Here is a 22470-nt window from a genome sequence, read left to right on the forward strand (position 1 = left end):
GCTCAATTGAGCCTGCGTCATCCATGAGGGGTGACCTGCTTGTATACCTCTTCTGCTTGGTTGGTGGGAGCCTCTTCTGTTGTAGCCTCCGGGCCTGACCCCTCACTGTGACAGAGAATGAAGTTGCATGACAATTTGTATACCGTATCTTTACCTGCAGGCAGCTGCTTCTAGTACCAATCTTCCCTCCTGTGGTTTCTCAAAGTCTCAGGATACTGTCCTGAACAGTTATATTTTGGCGCTGTAAAGGTTAACAACTGCCACTGCTACTGAGCAAAGTAATGCCGTTCGCCTGTCCCTTTTCTGCTCTCTTAGCCATTCACAGAACTCTTGATGTTATCCCAGGGAATATCCTCCCATTTTACTTCTTCACCTTCATTCACAGAATGCAATGCAGTGTGGGAGAACAGTAATACAAGTTTTGTTGAGGGGTGGGCAATTTGTGTAACTTTTCTCAGTAGCAGTGGCTGCTGTCAAATTTTACAGTGCTAGAAGACACCCTGTGATAACCCAGGATGACTAGGGTGTATATTTTGCCTTAACATATATATTTTAAAATTTGTTACCTAGAACAGCCAATCAGAATCTGTCTTGTATGGGTCTGACTTCAGTAGAGTGAATTCTGTTTAGTTGCTGTGGGTTACTGAACCTAAAACCCAACTCCAGGATTTAGAAAAAATATTGCCCAAGGCATCTAAAAATACAAAAGCCGATTTTGCAGCAATATTCGCCCCTTTACCAACACTCCAAGCTGTCCTTTTCTTGTTGCTGCTTTTCTGTGTTGAATGATGTCTATTGTCACCTACTTCCTGTGAACCCATTGTGCCACAGACACTCCCTTTGGGGGTGGGGGGGGGGGGTTCATCAGAACTTGCTGGGCTGTACAATGCTGTGGAGGACTGCCCACTGCTGGAGAAGAGGACCCGCTTGTTACATCACCAGCCAGTAGACCTGCAGGAAAGTTATGTATATGATAATTTAAAAAAATGTCAGCAGTGGGCTTGAGGGAAGGAGGAGAAGACTGGTAGGGGGTACTGAAGCTGGGCTTTGAGTTAGTTTAAACTAAAATGCTTTACTGAATATGATCCAAATACTTTGACATTCTGTCATAGTTATTCTAATTACCGCCATATGACTCCGGTAATGTTGAGTATTGAGGGTTTTTTTTTTTGCTATTGTGAACCGTGGCCGGTGAATGCAGCTCATATCTTTGTCTTTCCCGCACACAGAAGCTCCACTTGAGTGGCACCGCTGTTTTATTCTCTGTCCTTTTGGCTTCTGTTCCCAAACCATCTGATCTGGCCAAAGGAACGCCACTTCTATCATTTCATCAGCTCGCCTGTTCTTGATCCTCTCCTCACCCCAATTATGTTCTGTTCATTTCCTGTTACACACTGTGCAACACAAAGATTGCCACGCTTTCAAAATGTTATCATTTTCCCATTTCTGAGCCTGCGGTGTGGCCGTTCTGCACATTTCCTCATTATTTTGTCAGACCTCTTAAGTCAGGGGTGTTCAAACTTTTCTCAAAGGGGGCCAGATTTGATGAATCGAACATACGTGAGGGCCGACCATTTTACCTGACATTCTTTGAAACATTTAAAATTCGGTCTAAGTTTGTTAGTTCGAGCACTAATACACTGCCCAACAAGAATTCTCTTGCCTTTTGTGGCGGTGTTAGTAAAGAGATGAGTGCAGGAGTGTTATTTGGGTATACAGGATTTATTGACGTATAACACGCTCCTTCACTTTAAGAGGGAAGTTTCAGGATTTTTTTTTTTTTTTTTAATAAATAACTCTGAAGCAAAATAAGGGTCAGTGGCTACCTGCAGCCCCACCCCGTTGCCATGAGTGCAGCCCCACCCCGTTGCCATGAGTGCAGCCCCACCCCGTTGCCATGAGTGCAGCCCCACCCCGTTGCCATGAGTGCAGCCCCCCCACCCCGTTGCCATGAGTGCAGCCCCCCCACCCCGTTGCCATGAGTGCAGCCCCCCCCCCCGTTGCCATGAGTGCAGCCCCCCCCCCCATTGCCATCATTTCAGAACAATTGATGCCCATCCATCTGCAGCCTGGGAGGGGAAGGGCCTTGCGCCAAAAGATTGCATACAGGAAAAACTCCTGTTTTCTTGGTGACATCTTTAATAGAAAGTCCCATCTCCTTTAATGGACAGAACAGACGTCCAATGGCAGCCCCGGAGATTTCCTATTAGACCCCTTTCACACTGGGGCTTTTTTCAGGCTCTTTGGCGTTAAAAAAAAGCGCCTGTAAAGCGCTTGAAAGAAGCCTCATCTGCAATCCCAATGTGAAAGCCCAAGTGCTTTAAGAGCCCTTTCACAATGTCAGCGCCTCAAAAACGCTCGTAAAGCGCCGCTTAAACTAGCAGTGCTTTACCAGCGTTTTTCGAGCGTTATTGGGGCGCTTTTAACCCCTGCTAGTGGCCAAATAAAGGGTTAGAAGCGCCCACAAAACTCTGCTGCCAATAGCGCTTTTCAGGTGTTATACAGGCGCTTCCCATTGATTCCAATGGGAAGGGGCACTTTAGGAGCGTTGTATTTATCGCTCCAAAAGCACTGCAAAGAAGCTGCTTGCAGGACTTTTTTTGACGCCCTGCCAGCCCAACGCCTCAGTGTGAAAGCACTGGGGCTTTTACATTGGGATTGCAGTTGAGGCTTCTTTCAGGCACTTTACATGCGATTTTTAAATGCTACAGCGCCTGAAAAATGCCCCAGTGTGAAAGGGATCTCAGTGTGAAAGCACTCAGGCTTTTACATTGGGATTGCAGTTGGAGCTTCTTTCAATCGCTTTACATTCGCTTTTTTTTAACGCTAAAGCGCCTGGAAAACGCCCAGAAACGCCCCAGTGTGAAAGGGGTCTTACAGAGGCTGCGTGTAAACTAAGTAAAATTTAGGTTTTGGATTGGCCTAGTCAAAGCCTAGACTTAAATTACATAGTTACATAGTTACATAGTTAGTAAGGTTGAATAAAGACACCAGTCCATCCAGTTCAACCTGAGTAAGTGTCTACAATTGTCCCTATCCCAGTACATTTCACACTCACATTGGTCCCTACCCTCAAGGAGCCCACAATCCAAGGTCCCCACTCATAGACTAGGGCCAATTTTGGATAGAAGCCAATTAACCTACCTGCATGTCTTTGGAGTGTGGGAGGAAACTGGAGTACCCAGAGGAAACCCACGCAGGCACAGGGAGAACATGCAAACTCCAGGCAGGTAGTGTCGTGATTGGGATTTGAACCAGCGACCCTTTTTACTGCTAGGTGAGAGTGCTAACCACTACACCACTGTGCCGCCGAAATTGAGATGCTGAATCATGACCTTACATGGGCCTTTCATGTTGTAAAAATTGCTCCACATCTATGTGAAAGACTCCTCGCAAACACTTGATTGCAGTTGTGGCCGCCAAGGGTGGCGCAACCAGTTATTAGGTTTAGGGTGCGATTACTTTTTTCACATAAAGCCAGGCAGGTTTGGACAGACTTTTTTGCCTTACTAAAGGAAACCATCATTCAAAAACTGCATTTTGTATTTACTCGGGTTATCTTTCTGTAATAAAATTTGTTTGATCTGAGTCATTTAAGTGTGACGAATGGGGAAAAAAAAAAAAAAAGGGGGAAAATACTTTTTTACTGCATTGTATAATTGTATAATGCAAACTGCATCAGCATGTAAGGTGTCCTCATAACCCCTACTGCAGGTTAGCAGATCCTAGTATTCATAACCCCTACTGCAGGTTAGCAGATCCTAGTATTCAGCTGCAGATGTCGAGCACCACCTGCCCAAAACTTAAGTGTCACCTTTTAGGGCTCATTAAAGTGGTTGTAAACCCTTACAAACCACTTTGACCTACAGGTAAGCCTAGATTAAGGCTTACCTGTAGGTCCAAGCAATATCTCCTAAACCTATATGGTTTAGGAGATATTTGCCCGAAAATGGGCACCGCTGTCTACGGCGCATGCAGGCGCACTAAACGCGGCAGTTCCAAGAATAGAGCTGCCACATTTGTCGACTCCCGTGCGCATGCGCGGGAGTGACGTCATCGCGGCTTCGCCGAATGACGGCGGCGGAGCTGCGAGACGCGACTCCCGTGCGCATGCGCGGGAGTGACGTCATCGCGGCTTCGCCGCTGTCATTCGGCGGAGCTGCGAGACGCCACCAGCAAGATGGATGCGCCGGACTACAGGGGACAGCGGCGACTTCGCTGGCTCCTGTGTCAGGTAAGTGACACATAATGGGCTACTATGCGATGCATAGTAGTCCATTATGCTTTACCTTTGCAGGGAAAAAAGAGGAAGTAAACTCATCAGGGTTTACTTCCTCTTTAACACTTGCTTCGACTTTACCACACATTGAAGTGCCCACCACTTTAACATGCTTTTTTTGATGTCTTTTTCATGCTTTTTTGAAATTTTAATTAAGCTCAGCAAATGCCCTGTGTGTGTATTGATTTTTTATTTGTTTTAATAGGGCACAGTAGATCCCCAGCTCAGTAGTACATCCACTCAGCAGATCATCGATTCAGCTCAATATTACCACTGTTCAGTAGATCCCTAGCTCATAGGTACCCTCGTTCAGCAGATCCCCTGATTAGTAGTACTCCTAACTCTGTTGATACCGCACTCAGTAGTATCTCCAGCTTTCCTGATTCCCAGCTCAGTAGTAACCTCCAGCTCTGCTGATCCCCCCACTCAGAAGTAATCCACTGGTTTGTTCATCCTCCTCTCTCTCTGATCCCCGCCCACTATATTGCTCCAACACACTTGACCACATGTGACATTGCTAGTTTCTTTTGCTCTGGTTCCCCAGCCCTTCTGATCCTCTCCTGCTCAGTCCTCTCTCTCTCTTGTCCTGGCTCACCTTCTGCTATAGCATTCACATGTTACACACCATGTGTGTCGCCTGCTAGTTGCTCCACTCCGGTCCAGACCCTGCTCACCTTACTGCTACTTTTTGCTGCACACCAGATGTGATGTTTGCACTAGACCAGTGTTTCTCAATTCCAGTCCTCAGGTAGTGGAACTGATCAAATCACCTGTGCAAAATAATGGAAAGCCTTAAAACATGACTTGTTGGTGCGCTATGAGGACTGGAATTGAGAAAAACTGCACTAGGCACTCCCAGGATATATACATATGAACTGGAAGTGACTGCTGATGATGCCTTTCTGGTTCGCTTGTTGGATATCTCATACCTGTAATACCTCCAAAGCGAACCTAAAGCTGAATATAAGCCTCTCAAATGCTGCAGGTGCTGACTTACATGGAGGTTTTGAAGCACCAAGAAAGCGACACATGTATAATTTCTTAAGGAAAGCAAAGCAAACGCATTGTGTAAACAGAACTTTAAGCTAAGTAAATTCAGAGCGCTTTAAAAAAAAGTGTCCAATGCCATATTATGAAGCAAGTGTAAACAAGCCCTTAAAGCGTTAGTAAACCACATTTGTTGAAAGAAAAAAAAATTCCCTGCAAAGCAATGTCATAATGTGCTAGTATGCATGACAGGTACTTTGATTGGCATTCAGTGTTTTAAAAAAACATGTCCAATGCCATATTATGAAGCAAGTGTAAACAAGCCTTTAAAGCGTTAGTAAACCACAGTTGTTTAAAGAAAAAAAAAATTCCTTGCAAGGCTATGTCATAATGTGCTATTATGCATTGCATGCTAGCACATTATGAGAGACTTGCCTCAGAACAAAGCCCTTCAGCGCTGCGTTGTCACTGTAAAGAGGACTGACCTCTTTCCCCGGTCTTCCTTTCCGGGTTTGTGTCCTCCGGATACATGAGTGGCCGGGGCACGATGACGTCGTACGAAGAGAAGAATTTGTCATCAATTCCTCTTCAGAGTTTACATTCACTAAAGACTTTTATTTATTCATTCATATTTATTTATAATCACTATTTTTGCACGTATTCACTTTTACAGATTGTTATACTTAAAATTATATTTAGTGACTACAATTAATTTTATATGGTGTGATCAGTTATTAATTCATTTTGTCATTACAATTAATTTTTTTATAGTGGGATCAATTATTAATTCATTAATTAGCACTTTATTTTTTAGCGCTGCTACACATTTTTCTTGTTTTTATTTTATGTATCGTACTTCTAGCAGCTGCTTGTTTACTCTTCGATTTTTTTTTTTTTTTTTTGTATAGCGCAGTTTACATAAATATTTTTTACACCATTTACTTTCTGCTTTGCAGGAAAACCTGTTCTGTTTGATTTGATATTAAGTCACTTGTAACTATGTATTTGCAGTATGTTGATTAATAATCGCACTATTTTGTACGCCCCTTGTAACAGGTGCTTTGGGATGCTTCTCAGTCCTGGCAAAAATGTTAAGAACAGCGACATGCATCTTCTGGATATGGTAAATATTATATTGTGTCCTTTGACTGTGATATAAAGGGTAACTATATTTTTATTTAATTGTAGGGGCATTGAGCTAGCAGTAACTTTACAATTCTGCACAAATAACTTCCTGACATGTCATAATCAGGAGAAACTGTGTCCAAACTTTGTGCATGGTGTCAGAGCTTCTTCCTCTTCCTCCATGTGACACTGTTCAGGCCTTCCAATGTGGCACTCAGCTCTGTGGCACTGCATCCTGGGAAAAGGTCAAATACTCCACATATCCTACTGAGTACAAGGGTAGCATATGGGAGATTGAAAATGATTACTGTATAAACAGAGTGGTACGGTGGATACTAATAGATACAAAGTGCCACGCCCCATCGAGATTGGAAGTAATTAGATAAAAAAAACTTGGACTTTTTAGGCACAACAAAACAAAAGTTACAAAAGTATACATTTATTTACATATAATGACAGAACACGTATTATTATTATACACGATTTATATAGCGCCAACAGTTTACGCAGCGCTTTACAATGTATAGGGGGGGACAACACAATTACAGTACAATACAAAAGGTACAGGAGTATAAAACCACACTGATAAAATAGACCATTGAGGAAAGTATAAAGCTAGATATAACCGATTTATAACTACATGGAGTCTACCAACAGAGAAATTTGTTGTATAGGAAGATGAATATGAACAGGAGAAGTAAGAGGGGTGGGGAGGATAACGAGAACGTATCACTTTGCCCTGATACAGTGCTATAGACTTGTCAGAAACCATGAAATCAGGCTGAGACAGAAGTACAGTTGAATCGCACTTGTTTAATAATAAAAGTAAAAAGAACAAACGTAGTCAATACATATTCAATTTTCAGTAACCGGAACGTATAGTCAGTCAAGCTAGAAGTCAGAGATCAATATAGTGGAACAGCAAGCAGGATCTGGAGCCAGAAGGGATGTCAGTAAAGCAAGTCTTGAACAGGATCGCAGGAGATAGTTTCTGTAATGTTGACCAAGGTGAAGGCAGGGATCCTCTGGGTTGGATGGCTTAAGTAGGCAGGAGTGACAAGAGCTGAGTAACTGTGGAGAGATAGGAGCTTGGAATTAGCCGACCGCTGAGAGATTTATTTCTAAATAATCATATTTCAATAATCTGTTGAGTGTGCCAATACATTGTTAATGGTACCCAGAAGCGGGCACATCAGCATAATGCAATTTTAATGCAGTGCATTTTTTTTTTTAAACCTAGTAAATGCACTACTTTTCTGTGCAATCCAGTGCAATTTCAGCCCATTCAAATGAATGGACTGAAAATAACATTGCAGGGGAAATCACAGAAATTGCAGAAGAACATGCCAGAATTGCACAGGTGTTTACTGGCCCTTAGCTGGAGGCTAACAGGTATCCCTACTGGTATTCAGAAAGTGGGAGCAGGCGTCGGGCACTAATTCAGAAGAGTGGGCAAATGTGGGTTAAGACGCCACTTAAAACTAACTCATTGTTTTCAGATGTGAATATAGTTATGTATGGCCTCATCCAGCACTGCTCCGGCCACGTTCCCTGACATTTTTTGCCCCGCCTACTGGGGGCTTGGTCACAGATTTTTGTGGCAGGGTGAAACATGTCAGTGGGCGTGGCTGGAGCAGTCCTGGCTGAGACCCACTTCTGAAGCTCTGGGACGGGTTTGAGTGGCATCTTACCCCACATTTGTCAACGCTTCTGAATTAGTGCCTGATGTCTGCTCCCACTTTCTGAATACCAGTAGGGACACCTGTTAGCCTCCAGCTTTGAGCGGCACTCCAAGTACAGATGTGGCCCTTGTGACCCAGGCCTATAGCACTGCAATCATGCTCCCTGCTGCTTGGAGAGCTCTGGGTCTGACTGAATGGGAAGCTTCACAATGTGATCAGGGCTACCGCACAGAGAACAAGGGTCCCACTCTGCAGCATGCCTGCAAGGAACAGGCTTGTCTTTTCCTGCTGTGGCTGATTTCTAAAAAAAAAAAAAAAAAAAACACACTAAGACTTTGAACCTCCTTGCACACCCATTTTGATTTTAAGCAGTTTACTAAATGTTTTTTTTTTTTTTTTTTTTTTTAATATAAAAATAATTTAACTATGAAAATTAGTGATAGAGTTAATGGAGACTTGTTGATGCTGTTAAAATTCACTTCTGAGTACAAAAAGGCTAAATTAAAAACAAAAAACATTTTTTTTTTTTTTTACATTTCAAAACAAAAGTTCAGTTTATTGAAGTGCGTAATATTTTTCTGAACCATATATCTTTTGATCAAATCGTGAACATTTTTCTTTATGTGCGGCTTGCTTAACAGGATAAGAATGGTCAAACACATCTGTGTTGTAACAGTTTGTCATTTTTTCAGCCACACATGTAATGCTCTGTGTGACCACTAGAGGGCGATGCAATACATGCTAATACTGCTTTGACGGGTGAATTGATTTTCTGTGATCTTCAAGTTTTATGTCGGAAAGGGAACATTTACCATACACAGGTTATTGCGTCCTTTTCTAAAACCTTTCTGTTTTAGCATCTGTTTGTTGTAGGAAATGCTTCCACATTACTTAACTGCAGTAATGTCAAGGTTTTTTTTAAAACTCTAATTTCCATACATGGGCTATGTTCAGGACTAAAAAAATGAACAACCCAAGAAAAAGGTTGAATTTTTGTAGTCTGATAAATTTGAAATATTTGTGGCTATTTCCTGTTTACCTATTCCATCCAGTAGGTGGAGCTGTAGACTTATTTGCATATGCTTACCAAGTTACTCTTAAAGAGGCATTCCACCAAAAAAATAAATATTAAAAGCCAGCAGCTATAAATACTACAGCTGCTGACTTTTAATAAATGGATACTCACCTGTCCCGGGTTCCAGCGATGCCGATCGATCGCTCGGCTCTCGGCTGCTGTAGTCACCATTCTAGGTGAGGGAATCAGGAAGTAAAGCGAATCGGCTTCACTTCCCGGTTCCCTACTGCGCATGCGCGAGCCGCGCCGCGCAATAGGAAATCTCCGTGCTGTCACTGGGACCCGTGTGTGTCCCAGCAGACAGCGCGGCAGGGCAGGAAATGGCGTAGACTCCCTCAGGAGTCTATGCCCGGAAGTGGGTGAAAATACCTGTCTTTGACAGGTATCTCCACCCCCCTCCCCCCTGAAAGGTGTCAATTGTGACACCGGAGGGGGGGAGGGATCCGATCAGCGGAGGTTCCACTTTAGGGTGGAATCCCGCTTTAAAGTGGTTGTAAAGCCTTAAAGTACAACTAAAGGCAAAACTTTTAGTTTTGGATAGAGTGCAGAGGGATTAGAACACTTGTCAGGTTTTTATTGCTGTCTGTATTCCCTTTAAAGAGATTCACCTTCTCTATTTGTCTTGTTTACCATTATCATTGAAAGTGAAAGTATTAGATAATCCCAAATTTTGCGTTGTCCCCAGAAAAGTAATAGAGGGGTATTCTTCCAATGGGGCCACTAGTTCTGGTGATGTGGGAACCCCAAAGGAATTCCCTTAATTTGCAGGGATTTCCTCACATCCTGCTTGGCTATTTGCACAGGAAGTGAAGGGAAATCTCCACAGTGGGACACAGATGGCAGAAAAAGAAAAAAAATCTCACAGGTTCTAACACTCCCTTGCTCTAGTCATAATGACAAAAAAAGAATGTTGCCTATAGTTCTACTTTAAAGCGGAGTTGCAAATACTGCAGCTGCTGACTTTTTTTAAAATATGGACACTTACCTGTCCAGGGCGCCCGCAATGTCGCCACCTGAAGAGCCGACCTGTTCTTCGGTTGTCAGGTGCTGCCGCCACCATCGTCGCCTTGCAGCTTCACTTCCCGGTTCCCTACTGCGCATCCCACTGGTCCCTGCTGTTTTCTGGGACCTGTGTCTATCCCAGAATACAGTGGGGGGAGGGGGAGTGGCGTAGATACCCGTGGGTGGCACAGCTATTTATGACCGGAAGTGGGAGCAAAATACCTGTATTAGACAGACAGGTATTTGCTCTCCCCTCCCCCCTGAAAGGTGCCAAATGTGACACCGGAGGGGGGGGGGGGACCCGGAAAAAGTGTAAGTTCCATTTTTGGGTGGAACTCCTCTTTTTAAAGGCCTTATACCTTGCTTTTTATGCATTAAAGTGATATTAAAGTATTGGGTTTATTTTGTTTAAAAATAACAAACATGTTATACTTACCTGCTCTGTGCAGTGGTTTTGCACAGAGCAGCCCAGATCCTCCTCTTCTCGGGTCCCACAAAGAGTGGTTTGGGCCCCTGCCAAGTGTGCTCACAGCTGGACAGCTGAGGCTATTGTGCACATTGCTGGATCGAGATGGGGCTCAGGTAAGTATTGGGGGGGCTGCTGCACACAGACTTTTTTTTATCTTAATGGATGGAATGACTAACATAAAAAAAACCTTCTAACTTTACAACCACTTTAATGTAAAAAAACATTCTGTGCCTGGGATCCCCCTTCTGTACTTACCTGAGCCCCATCACGATCCAGCACTGTGCATGACAGGAGCGGCTCTGTAGACAGATTGATAGCAGCTGGATTCATTGGAGGTTTTAGTCCATTCCCAACGATCAACGATGCTGGATCAGGCTCAGGTAAGTAGAAGGAGGGGGGGATTCTGCAGCTCAAAGGATTTTTTTTTTTTTTTTTTTTTACTTAATGCATAGAATGTAAAAAGCTCAACTCCACCTTTGTTGAGAAAAAAAAAAAAACGTTCCTCTCTGGGTGATTTATGTACATTACAAGGATTTTAACAAACTGTTTCAGATTCCTACCTTTTTGTTGTTCTGAAGAAATCCCTGTGTGTTTGTCTGTATCCATGTGGGAAAGTGAGTCTAATGGGAGTGGTTTCATAATTATCAATCAGCTGTGTACCTGCAGGGCTCTAATAAGGAAAGCTGTTGGGTCTCCTATCCTGACGTTATTTCCTATTAGGAGCATCTCACCAAAAATTAAATTTTTGTTGCAGGGGATACCAGAAATCTGACTTGTATCAGATACTAGTGCAGACTTCTGGGAAAATTTCTGAGCCAATCACACAAGTGGGAAATTATGTTTCTAGGGGGATGTTCTGTACAAATTCTGTGTGCAGAACAACTCCCGGTTGCCATATTGCATTTTACAGAAAATTAAAGAGCTGCAAATATAAAAGAAAAGGTCCTCTTTTAACCACTTTGCGCCCGCACTATAGCCAAAAGACGGCTACAGCGCGGACACTAACTGCCGGGAGGGCGTCCCTGGACGTCCTCCTGTTTACTTCCCTTCTGCGCGCCGTAGCTGGCGCGCATTGGGGAGGTTTTGTGTTGGCCGTGTCCCTTAGACACAGCCAATCGCAGATCGTGCTAAATGGCCAATCACAGCGGCCATTTAGCACTCGATTGGCCTGTCCAATGAGAGGTGATCTCATATGTAAACATATATCATCTCTCATCGCCGGCTCTCCCTCCTCACACAGAAACAGCGTGTGAGGAGGGAGAGATGAACAGCTGCAGCGTCAGTGAGAAGAACACGCGCACACACAGTAAAACACAAACACACAAACACACACACACATGCCCACCTGTCTCCAGTGCCACCTGTCCGTGTCTCCAGTGCCACCTGTCCGTGTCTCCAGTGCCACCTGTCCGTGTCTCCAGTGCCACCTGTCCGTGTCTCCAGTGCCACCTGTCCGTGTCTCCAGTGCCACCTGTCCGTGTCTCCAGTGCCACCTGTCCGTGTCTCCAGTGCCACCTGCCCGTGTCTCCAGTGCCACCTGCCCGTGTCTCCAGTGCCACCTGCCCGTGTCTCCAGTGCCACCTGCCCGTGTCTCCAGTGCCACCTGCCCGTGTCTCCAGTGCCACCTGCCCGTGTCTCCAGTGCCACCTGCCCGTGTCTCCAGTGCCACCTGCCCGTGTCTCCAGTGCCACCTGCCCGTGTCTCCAGTGCCACCTGCCCGTGTCTCCAGTGCCACCTGCCCGTGTCTCCAGTGCCACCTGCCCGTGTCTCCAGTGCCACGTGTCGCGTGTCTCCAGTGCCACCTGTCCGTGTCGCGTGTCTCCAGTGCCACCTGTCCGTGTCGCGTGTCTCCAGTGCCACCTGTCCGTGTCGCGTGTCTCCAGTGCCACCTGTCCGTGTCGCGTGTCTCCAGTGCCACCTGTCCGTGTCGCGTGTCTCCAGTGCCACCTGTCCGTGTCGCGTGTCTCCAGTGCCACCTGTCCGTGTCGCGTGTCTCCAGTGCCACCTGTCCGTGTCGCGTGTCTCCAGTGCCACCTGTCCGTGTCGCGTGTCTCCAGTGCCACCTGTCCGTGTCGCGTGTCTCCAGTGCCACCTGTCCGTGTCGCGTGTCTCCAGTGCCACCTGTCCGTGTCGCGTGTCTCCAGTGCCACCTGTCCGTGTCGCGTGTCTCCAGTGCCACCTGTCCGTGTCGCGTGTCTCCAGTGCCACCTGTCCGTGTCGCGTGTCTCCAGTGCCACCTGTCCGTGTCGCGTGTCTCCAGTGCCACCTGTCCGTGTCGCGTGTCTCCAGTGCCACCTGTCCGTGTCGCGTGTCTCCAGTGCCACCTGTCCGTGTCGCGTGTCTCCAGTGCCACCTGTCCGTGTCGCGTGTCTCCAGTGCCACCTGTCCGTGTCGCGTGTCTCCAGTGCCACCTGTCCGTGTCGCGTGTCTCCAGTGCCACCTGTCCGTGTCGCGTGTCTCCAGTGCCACCTGTCCGTGTCGCGTGTCTCCAGTGGCACCTGTCCGTGTCGCGTGTCTCCAGTGGCACCTGTCCGTGTCGCGTGTCTCCAGTGGCACCTGTCCGTGTCGCGTGTCTCCAGTGGCACCTGTCCGTGTCGCGTGTCTCCAGTGGCACCTGTCCGTGTCGCGTGTCTCCAGTGGCACCTGTCCGTGTCGCGTGTCTCCAGTGGCACCTGTCCGTGTCGCGTGTCTCCAGTGGCACCTGTCCGTGTCGCGTGTCTCCAGTGGCACCTGTCCGTGTCGCGTGTCTCCAGTGGCACCTGTCCGTGTCGCGTGTCTCCAGTGGCACCTGTCCGTGTCGCGTGTCTCCAGTGGCACCTGTCCGTGTCGCGTGTCTCCAGTGGCACCTGTCCGTGTCGCGTGTCTCCAGTGGCACCTGTCCGTGTCGCGTGTCTCCAGTGGCACCTGTCCGTGTCGCGTGTCTCCAGTGGCACCTGTCCGTGTCGCGTGTCTCCAGTGGCACCTGTCCGTGTCGCGTGTCTCCAGTGGCACCTGTCCGTGTCGCGTGTCTCCAGTGGCACCTGTCCGTGTCGCGTGTCTCCAGTGGCACCTGTCCGTGTCGCGTGTCTCCAGTGGCACCTGTCCGTGTCGCGTGTCTCCAGTGGCACCTGTCCGTGTCGCGTGTCTCCAGTGGCACCTGTCCGTGTCGCGTGTCTCCAGTGGCACCTGTCCGTGTCGCGTGTCTCCAGTGGCACCTGTCCGTGTCGCGTGTCTCCAGTGGCACCTGTCCGTGTCGCGTGTCTCCAGTGGCACCTGTCCGTGTCGCGTGTCTCCAGTGGCACCTGTCCGTGTCGCGTGTCTCCAGTGGCACCTGTCCGTGTCGCGTGTCTCCAGTGGCACCTGTCCGTGTCGCGTGTCTCCAGTGGCACCTGTCCGTGTCGCGTGTCTCCAGTGGCACCTGTCCGTGTCGCGTGTCTCCAGTGGCACCTGTCCGTGTCGCGTGTCTCCAGTGGCACCTGTCCGTGTCGCGTGTCTCCAGTGGCACCTGTCCGTGTCGCGTGTCTCCAGTGGCACCTGTCCGTGTCGCGTGTCTCCAGTGGCACCTGTCCGTGTCGCGTGTCTCCAGTGGCACCTGTCCGTGTCGCGTGTCTCCAGTGGCACCTGTCCGTGTCGCGTGTCTCCAGTGGCACCTGTCCGTGTCGCGTGTCTCCAGTGGCACCTGTCCGTGTCGCGTGTCTCCAGTGGCACCTGTCCGTGTCGCGTGTCTCCAGTGGCACCTGTCCGTGTCGCGTGTCTCCAGTGGCACCTGTCCGTGTCGCGTGTCTCCAGTGGCACCTGTCCGTGTCGCGTGTCTCCAGTGGCACCTGTCCGTGTCGCGTGTCTCCAGTGGCACCTGTCCGTGTCGCGTGTCTCCAGTGGCACCTGTCCGTGTCGCGTGTCTCCAGTGGCACCTGTCCGTGTCGCGTGTCTCCAGTGGCACCTGTCCGTGTCGCGTGTCTCCAGTGGCACCTGTCCGTGTCGCGTGTCTCCAGTGGCACCTGTCCGTGTCGCGTGTCTCCAGTGGCACCTGTCCGTGTCGCGTGTCTCCAGTGGCACCTGTCCGTGTCGCGTGTCTCCAGTGGCACCTGTCCGTGTCGCGTGTCTCCAGTGGCACCTGTCCGTGTCGCGTGTCTCCAGTGGCACCTGTCCGTGTCGCGTGTCTCCAGTGGCACCTGTCCGTGTCGCGTGTCTCCAGTGGCACCTGTCCGTGTCGCGTGTCTCCAGTGGCACCTGTCCGTGTCGCGTGTCTCCAGTGGCACCTGTCCGTGTCGCGTGTCTCCAGTGGCACCTGTCCGTGTCGCGTGTCTCCAGTGGCACCTGTCCGTGTCGCGTGTCTCCAGTGGCACCTGTCCGTGTCGCGTGTCTCCAGTGGCACCTGTCCGTGTCGCGTGTCTCCAGTGGCACCTGTCCGTGTCGCGTGTCTCCAGTGGCACCTGTCCGTGTCGCGTGTCTCCAGTGGCACCTGTCCGTGTCGCGTGTCTCCAGTGGCACCTGTCCGTGTCGCGTGTCTCCAGTGGCACCTGTCCGTGTCGCGTGTCTCCAGTGGCACCTGTCCGTGTCGCGTGTCTCCAGTGGCACCTGTCCGTGTCGCGTGTCTCCAGTGGCACCTGTCCGTGTCGCGTGTCTCCAGTGGCACCTGTCCGTGTCGCGTGTCTCCAGTGGCACCTGTCCGTGTCGCGTGTCTCCAGTGGCACCTGTCCGTGTCGCGTGTCTCCAGTGGCACCTGTCCGTGTCGCGTGTCTCCAGTGGCACCTGTCCGTGTCGCGTGTCTCCAGTGGCACCTGTCCGTGTCGCGTGTCTCCAGTGGCACCTGTCCGTGTCGCGTGTCTCCAGTGGCACCTGTCCGTGTCGCGTGTCTCCAGTGGCACCTGTCCGTGTCGCGTGTCTCCAGTGGCACCTGTCCGTGTCGCGTGTCTCCAGTGGCACCTGTCCGTGTCGCGTGTCTCCAGTGGCACCTGTCCGTGTCGCGTGTCTCCAGTGGCACCTGTCCGTGTCGCGTGTCTCCAGTGGCACCTGTCCGTGTCGCGTGTCTCCAGTGGCACCTGTCCGTGTCGCGTGTCTCCAGTGGCACCTGTCCGTGTCGCGTGTCTCCAGTGCCACCTGTCCGTGTCGCGTGTCTCCAGTGCCACCTGTCCGTGTCGCGTGTCTCCAGTGCCACCTGTCCGTGTCGCGTGTCTCCAGTGCCACCTGTCCGTGTCGCGTGTCTCCAGTGCCACCTGTCCGTGTCGCGTGTCTCCAGTGCCACCTGTCCGTGCCGCGTGTCTCCAGTGCCACCTGTCCGTGCCGCGTGTCTCCAGTGCCACCTGTCCGTGCCGCGTGTCTCCAGTGCCACCTGTCCGTGCCGCGTGTCTCCAGTGCCACCTGTCCGTGCCGCGTGTCTCCAGTGCCACCTGTCCGTGCCGCGTGTCTCCAGTGCCACCTGTCCGTGCCGCGTGTCTCCAGTGCCACCTGTCCGTGCCGCGTGTCTCCAGTGCCACCTGTCCGTGCCGCGTGTCTCCAGTGCCACCTGTCCGTGCCGCGTGTCTCCAGTGCCACCTGTCCGTGCCGCGTGTCTCCAGTGCCACCTGTCCGTGCCGCGTGTCTCCAGTGCCACCTGTCCGTGCCGCGTGTCTCCAGTGCCACCTGTCCGTGCCGCGTGTCTCCAGTGCCACCTGTCCGTGCCGCGTGTCTCCAGTGCCACCTGTCCGTGCCGCGTGTCTCCAGTGCCACCTGTCCGTGCCGCGTGTCTCCAGTGCCACCTGTCCGTGCCGCGTGTCTCCAGTGCCACCTGTCCGTGCCGCGTGTCTCCAGTGCCACCTGTCCGTGCCGCGTGTCTCCAGTGCCACCTGTCCGTGCCGCGTGTCTCCAGTGCCACCTGTCCGTGCCGCGTGTCTCCAGTGCCACCTGTCCGTGCCGCGTGTCTCCAGTGCCACCTGTCCGTGCCGCGTGTCTCCAGTGCCACCTGTCCGTGCCGCGTGTCTCCAGTGCCACCTGTCCGTGCCGCGTGTCTCCAGTGCCACCTGTCCGTGCCGCGTGTCTCCAGTGCCACCTGTCCGTGCCGCGTGTCTCCAGTGCCACCTGTCCGTGCCGCGTGTCTCCAGTGCCACCTGTCCGTGCCGCGTGTCTCCAGTGCCACCTGTCCGTGCCGCGTGTCTCCAGTGCCACCTGTCCGTGCCGCGTGTCTCCAGTGCCACCTGTCCGTGCCGCGTGTCTCCAGTGCCACCTGTCCGTGCCGCGTGTCTCCAGTGCCACCTGTCCGTGCCATCTGTCTTCAGTGCCACGTATTGGTGCCATCTGTCTTCAGTGCCACGTATTGGTGCCATCTGTCTTCAGTGCCATGTATTGGTGCCATCTGTCTTCAGTGCCATGTATTAGTGCCATCTGTCTTCAGTGCCACATCAGTGTCACGTGTCATCAGTGCCACATATTAGTTCCATCTGTCATCGGTGTCACCAGTGCCACGTATTGGTGTCATCAGTGTCACATCGGTGTCAAATGCCATCAGTGCCACGTATCAGTGTCACGTGTCATTGTCCTGGTGCTCCAGGGCCTTCAAAAGTGTAATAGGTAGTCAACAAGTGAGATGTGTAATTTATGCTCCTAGAACATGTGACGGTGCTCCCTGCATGTTGGGCCTCTCTAAGTGGCCAGGCTGTGAAAAAGTCCCACACATGGGGTATCGTAATACCCAGGAGGAGTAGCAGAATGTATTTTGGGGTGTCGTTTGTGGTATACACATGCCATGTAAGAGAAATAACCTATTACAATGACAATTTTGTGGGGAAAAAAATCAAAAAATCTTCATTTTGCAAAGAATTGTGGGAAAAAATTACAACACCAAAAACCTCACTATGCCTCTTACTAAATACCTTGGAATGTCTACCTTCCAAAAAGGGGTCATTTGGGGGGTATTTGTACTTTTCTGGCTTGTTCGGGTCGCAAGAAATTAGATAGGCCACCAGTACATCAGTTGTGATCAATTCTTTATGATTTGCACTCACTAACTTTCACAAAGACCAAATAATATCCACTAATTTGGTTATTTTTACCGAAGATATGTAGCAGTATAAATTGTGGCCTAAATTCATGAAAATAAAAATTATTTGCAAACTTTTATCACAGAAAACAAAGAAAAATGTGTTGTTTTTTTAAATCAAAATTTTCGGTCTTTTTTTCATTTATAGCGCAAAAAATAAAAAACCCAGAGGTGATCAAATACCACCAAATGAAAGCTCTATTTGTATGAAAAAAAGGACAAAAAATTCATTTGGGTACAGTGTTACATAACTGAGTAATTGTCATTCAAAGTGTGAGAGCACCGAAAGCTGAAAATTGGTCTGGGCAGGAGGGGGGTTTAAGTGCCCAGTAGGCAAGTGGTTAATAACACTCATTTACAATATGACTTGTGTTGCAATTGTGTATGCTATATTACTTTTTCTTTCTTTGCTTTTTTTTTTTTCTCCCACGAAAGTGGAGTTACCCTTTTAAGGCTTTAGAAATACTTTAATGCATCACCTATGAAAAATTGTAGGTACTGTAGTTTTTTCCATTCATCGAGCATGTGTCATTTTTGTCATGCCATTTGATATTTATTTACTCGATGCAACCTCATCTTTTTTATTTTATATTTAAAAAAAAAAAAAGTTGAAAAAGTTGTTATAGTGTGTTTGTGTGTACTAAAATTCATTTTTTTTTCTGTAAAAAAAACAAAACAAAACAAAAAAAAACTTTAGTGTATTTTTGCCCAAAAATCTGTGTTGAATTAACAGTTGCTCAATATCATGCAACGTAAAAAAAATTTCACTACCACCATTTTATTCTTCAGGGCCTGATGTTATTCAGTTGTTTGGGGGTTGTAAATATTTTTAAGCAAAAAAAAAAATTCAGATTTTTGACGTGTGTGAAAAATTTAAATTTGCCCCAGATGAGAACCTGTTAAAAATAATGTTTCTTGTGTTAACTGTGAATGCGTTTTGTGTGCTCTGCAGCTTTTTATACCTTTCTTGCTCTTGTTAACAATGCAATTTTCTGCTCTGCACCTTTGTAGGAGTCTATGGGGAAGAGCAGCGATGGTAAAGCATATGTGATCACGGGGATGTGGAACCCAAACGTTCCTGCATTTCAAGCACTTAACGAGGAAACTCCTAAAGGTACGATTTCATGTGACAGAAGACGCCGAGTGTGCCTTGTGTACAGAGTTCTGTGGAATAGACTCAATCCAATTTTCATGCTTGATTCTTTTTCTCTGGAGGTTCCCAGTGTTTTACATCAACTAATGTGTTAGTAGTTCTACAAGATACTGAACAGTATTTGCAAACAAGTGTTTATGAATGACAAAGGAATAGGGTAGTACCCCAAGAAATATTCTGTTAACATATATTTTATTATTATTATTATACAGGATTTATATAGCGCCAACAGTTTGCTTGGCGCTTTACAACATAAGGGCAGACAGTACAGTTACAATACATTTAAATACAGTAGGAATCAGAGGGCCCTGATCATTAGAGCTGAGTGACTTCATACTTGATTTCGTATTTCTGCACAATGATCTAGTGCAGAGGTCCCCAAACTATGGCCTGCGGGAGATTCAGTGATGTGTTTTCATTGTACACAGATTGGGAATTAAGGTCAGACGACCCTGCCCATGGTCTCCACTTGAAGCCCCCCAACCTGCACAGGCACCCTAATGTAAGGGGGGACTTTAATGGGTACCCCAATATATGATGTATGGGGGACGCTGATATAAGGTGGGAATTTGTTGGGGACTGTGATGTAAGGGGTAACACTGGTGGGGATCCTGATGTAAGGGGAACCCTGATAAGGGACTCTGATATAAGGGGGCTATGATGGGGACCCTAAAGGGTATTTTTTGGTGGTGTTTGTACAATATACAGTGTGGCCCTTGTATTGGAAAGTGTGGAGATCCCTGATCTGGTGCATGGCCTTCTCATAGAGAATGAGAGTTTCAGTTATTGCCAGTTCAGTGCGTCTGCATCAAAAACGTACAGAAAGTAGGTTATATGGTTTTCAAAGGCATAGTTCACACCAGTGCTTGCAGTTCCCATGCGTTTCCAAAAAAACCCAAAAAAGGAGAACATGCTTCATTTTTTTTTTTGCACTGGATCGTACTGGAACGCTGCAAAACACACCAAAAACACACTGTAACACACATGTCCTTATTGAAGGTTAAGAAAAAAGGGGGGGGGGGGATGCAGTGGACTCTATCAAAAGCGCACCAAAAATGTCAAAAACGCGCATGCAGAAAAGCATCTGGAACGCACCCGGACTGTGTTTCTATGGTCTGAACTGGCCGAAGTGTAAAATCAAAGTCTCTATTTCAGTACCTATTTTTGGAACTCTGTTATCGCATCTCAGATGATACATTTTTGCCTTATTGAGGTTTAATGCGGTAATTAAAGTGAATCTAAACTTAAGAACAAAAATGTAACATCTTGAAACTTGAAGCTTACTAGTGGCTGTGAGGTGGCTGAATTGATTTTCTTTTTTCAGGCATTTTTTCATTCATTTATACATGGTGACCCTGCCAGCAACACATTTCCTGCACTAGGGTGACGTTATTCATTCATTGTACTGTAGTTTTGGAGAAGCAGCGATGTCACCCTAGGATGGGAAGTGTTCTAGGACTATAGACCACCTCTTCCCCACCCCCACCCACAGTCTCCATTCTCGGAACCACACTGGATTTCTGGCAGTTTCAATGTGTATATTTTTGCAAATCTCAAACACATAATAAAACTCTTTCAATGGTATATTTAAAAGACCAAAAGGGATCAATTAAATAAAATTCACTGTAATGGTTTACATACACCTTAAACTGCATGTTTCACAAGGGCTCTCTCTCTATAATGTTTCTCCATAGATAAACGAGTGTACATGACAGTTGCCGTAGACATGGTGGTGACAGAGGTGGTAGAGCCTGTGCGGTTCCTGCTGGAGACCGTGGTCCGCGTGTACCCCACAAACGAGCGATTCTGGTATTTCAGCCGCAAAACCTTCACAGAGACCTTCTATTTAAAGCTGAAACAGGTACATGGAGCTTTAATAGGTATTTCTCATTGTGTTGTATAGAGTTTCGCACATTTTCTTTCTATCTTTCAACTTTGATGTGATCTTGTCCTTCTTCTTTTTATGCAAACATTTCAAACAAGCACAGCTTGCAGCTTCAGATCAAATGTTAACGTGGAGGGAATCTGCTTTCACATAGCAAATGATCTGAAGGTTTGTTTTTGTATAAAGGTTCCTATTATTATTGGCAACCTGCTATACAGCTCTTATGTTAACACTCACATAATAGGCAAGATCTTTCAAATGCTTAGTTTGTAGTTTACATTGTGTGTAGAAAATATAATCATGGTACTTGGGCTGTCTTAACTGCTTCATGACCGCCCACTGTAGATATACTGCGGCAGGGCGGCCACTGTGTCAGATCACATACCTAGTATTAGAGGTTGACCGATATGGGTTTTTCTCTGGCCGATGCCGATATTTAGAAATCATGGTGGCCGATGGTCGATATGATGGTGTTTTTTTTTTTGGGGCCGATATGTTAGGCCGATTTATTTTATTCTTATTTTTTTTTATCCCCCTTCATCTCATAAAACCTAACAGACAACTTTCCCACTGGGGCGTTTTTTAGGCTCCTTTGGGCTAATAATAGCGATTGTAAAGTGCCTGCAAAACGGCTCCCCTGCAGTCTGTGTGAAAGACAGAGTGCTTTCACACTGAGGCGATGCGCTGGCAGGATGTTAAAAAAAAAGTCCTGCAAGCAGCACGTTTGGAGTGGTGTATACCGCTCCTCCACCACTCCTGCCCATTGATATGAATGGGCACCACTGCCGAAGCGCATGCAATGTGATTTGGCAGCGGTGCTTCATGGGCGCATTGAACCTCTTCTTCGGCCGCTAGCTGGGTTATATGCGCCCCACTAGCAGCCTAATAGCACCGCTAAAATGAGAGTAAAGTGCCGCTAAAACTAGCAGCGTTTTACCATCAATGCCTGCCCGCTCCAGTGTGAAAGCAGCCTTCATAAGTGATACAGAAAATGCCTTACATTTAAACATTTATTAAACAAAACAAACCTCCAATCAGTTTACTTGTATGTATGATTTAGATTAAAAAAAAAAATAAAAAAAAAACCTATAAAATAAAAACAGGTAGTCAAAACCTTTGGGCTAACTTTACTGTTTTTAGTTTTTTTTTTTTTTTAAATCATTTAATGTATTTTTTTCCCCCAAAAAAATTGCATTTGAAAGACCTCTGCGCAAATGACGTCGTGTGACATAAAATATTGCAACAACCGCTATTTTATTCCCTAGGATCTCTGCTAAAAAAAATATATAATTTTTTGGGGGGGTCTAAGGGATTTTCTGGCAGAAAATACAGGATTTTTACTTGTAAGCAACAAGTGTCAGAAAAGATTTAGTCTTTAAATGGTTAAACTGAGAACTCTACACACAGAGTTGCATTCATTCATTCAAGTGTAAACATTGTATCTTTTAGCTCTTTTCTTGGCAGACTGCCCAGAGAAGAGACAAGTCTCTTCTATGAAGACTGAGGCAACTTACACTGACTTCTATTACAGAAGTCATTTGCAAGTCACACTGTAGTTCTAAATCGGCCTTTTTATCAGCTCAATCGGCCGATACCGATTAATTAAAAAAACAGCAAATATAGGCCGATATATCGGCCGACCTCTACCTAGTATGTGACCTGACACTCCTGGGTCTTGGGGCGTGCCCGCCGCCGGCCTGCTCCGCCTGTGATCAGACAGCAGTAGCCCCTCCTAACGCCTATTTTGACTAACCCATGTAAGAAATATCTGTATACTTACCTCTCTTTAGACTGCTCCTGTCCAATCATATGATCTGGC

The 22470-nt window shown here is 47.5% G+C and overlaps 1 protein-coding gene across 2 annotated transcripts in view; it reads left to right on the plus strand.

Annotated features, from left to right (window-relative positions):
- Nucleotides 1–22470, plus strand: part of RABGAP1L (RAB GTPase activating protein 1 like) — a 613081-nt gene that overhangs the window by 144039 nt on the left and 446572 nt on the right. For both annotated transcript variants that reach the window (XM_077453243.1, XM_077453242.1), the window contains exons 8-10: nucleotides 6323–6389; nucleotides 18625–18727; nucleotides 20461–20627. In XM_077453243.1, the coding sequence (XP_077309369.1) occupies nucleotides 6323–6389; nucleotides 18625–18727; nucleotides 20461–20627 (337 nt within the window). The remainder of the gene's footprint in view (nucleotides 1–6322; nucleotides 6390–18624; nucleotides 18728–20460; nucleotides 20628–22470) is intronic.

The sequence above is a fragment of the Lithobates pipiens genome, unplaced genomic scaffold, assembly GCF_037356315.1.
Source record: "Lithobates pipiens isolate NorthernLeopardFrog02 unplaced genomic scaffold, aLitPip1_a1.2 Scaffold_23, whole genome shotgun sequence".
Lineage (NCBI taxonomy): Eukaryota > Metazoa > Chordata > Amphibia > Anura > Ranidae > Lithobates > Lithobates pipiens.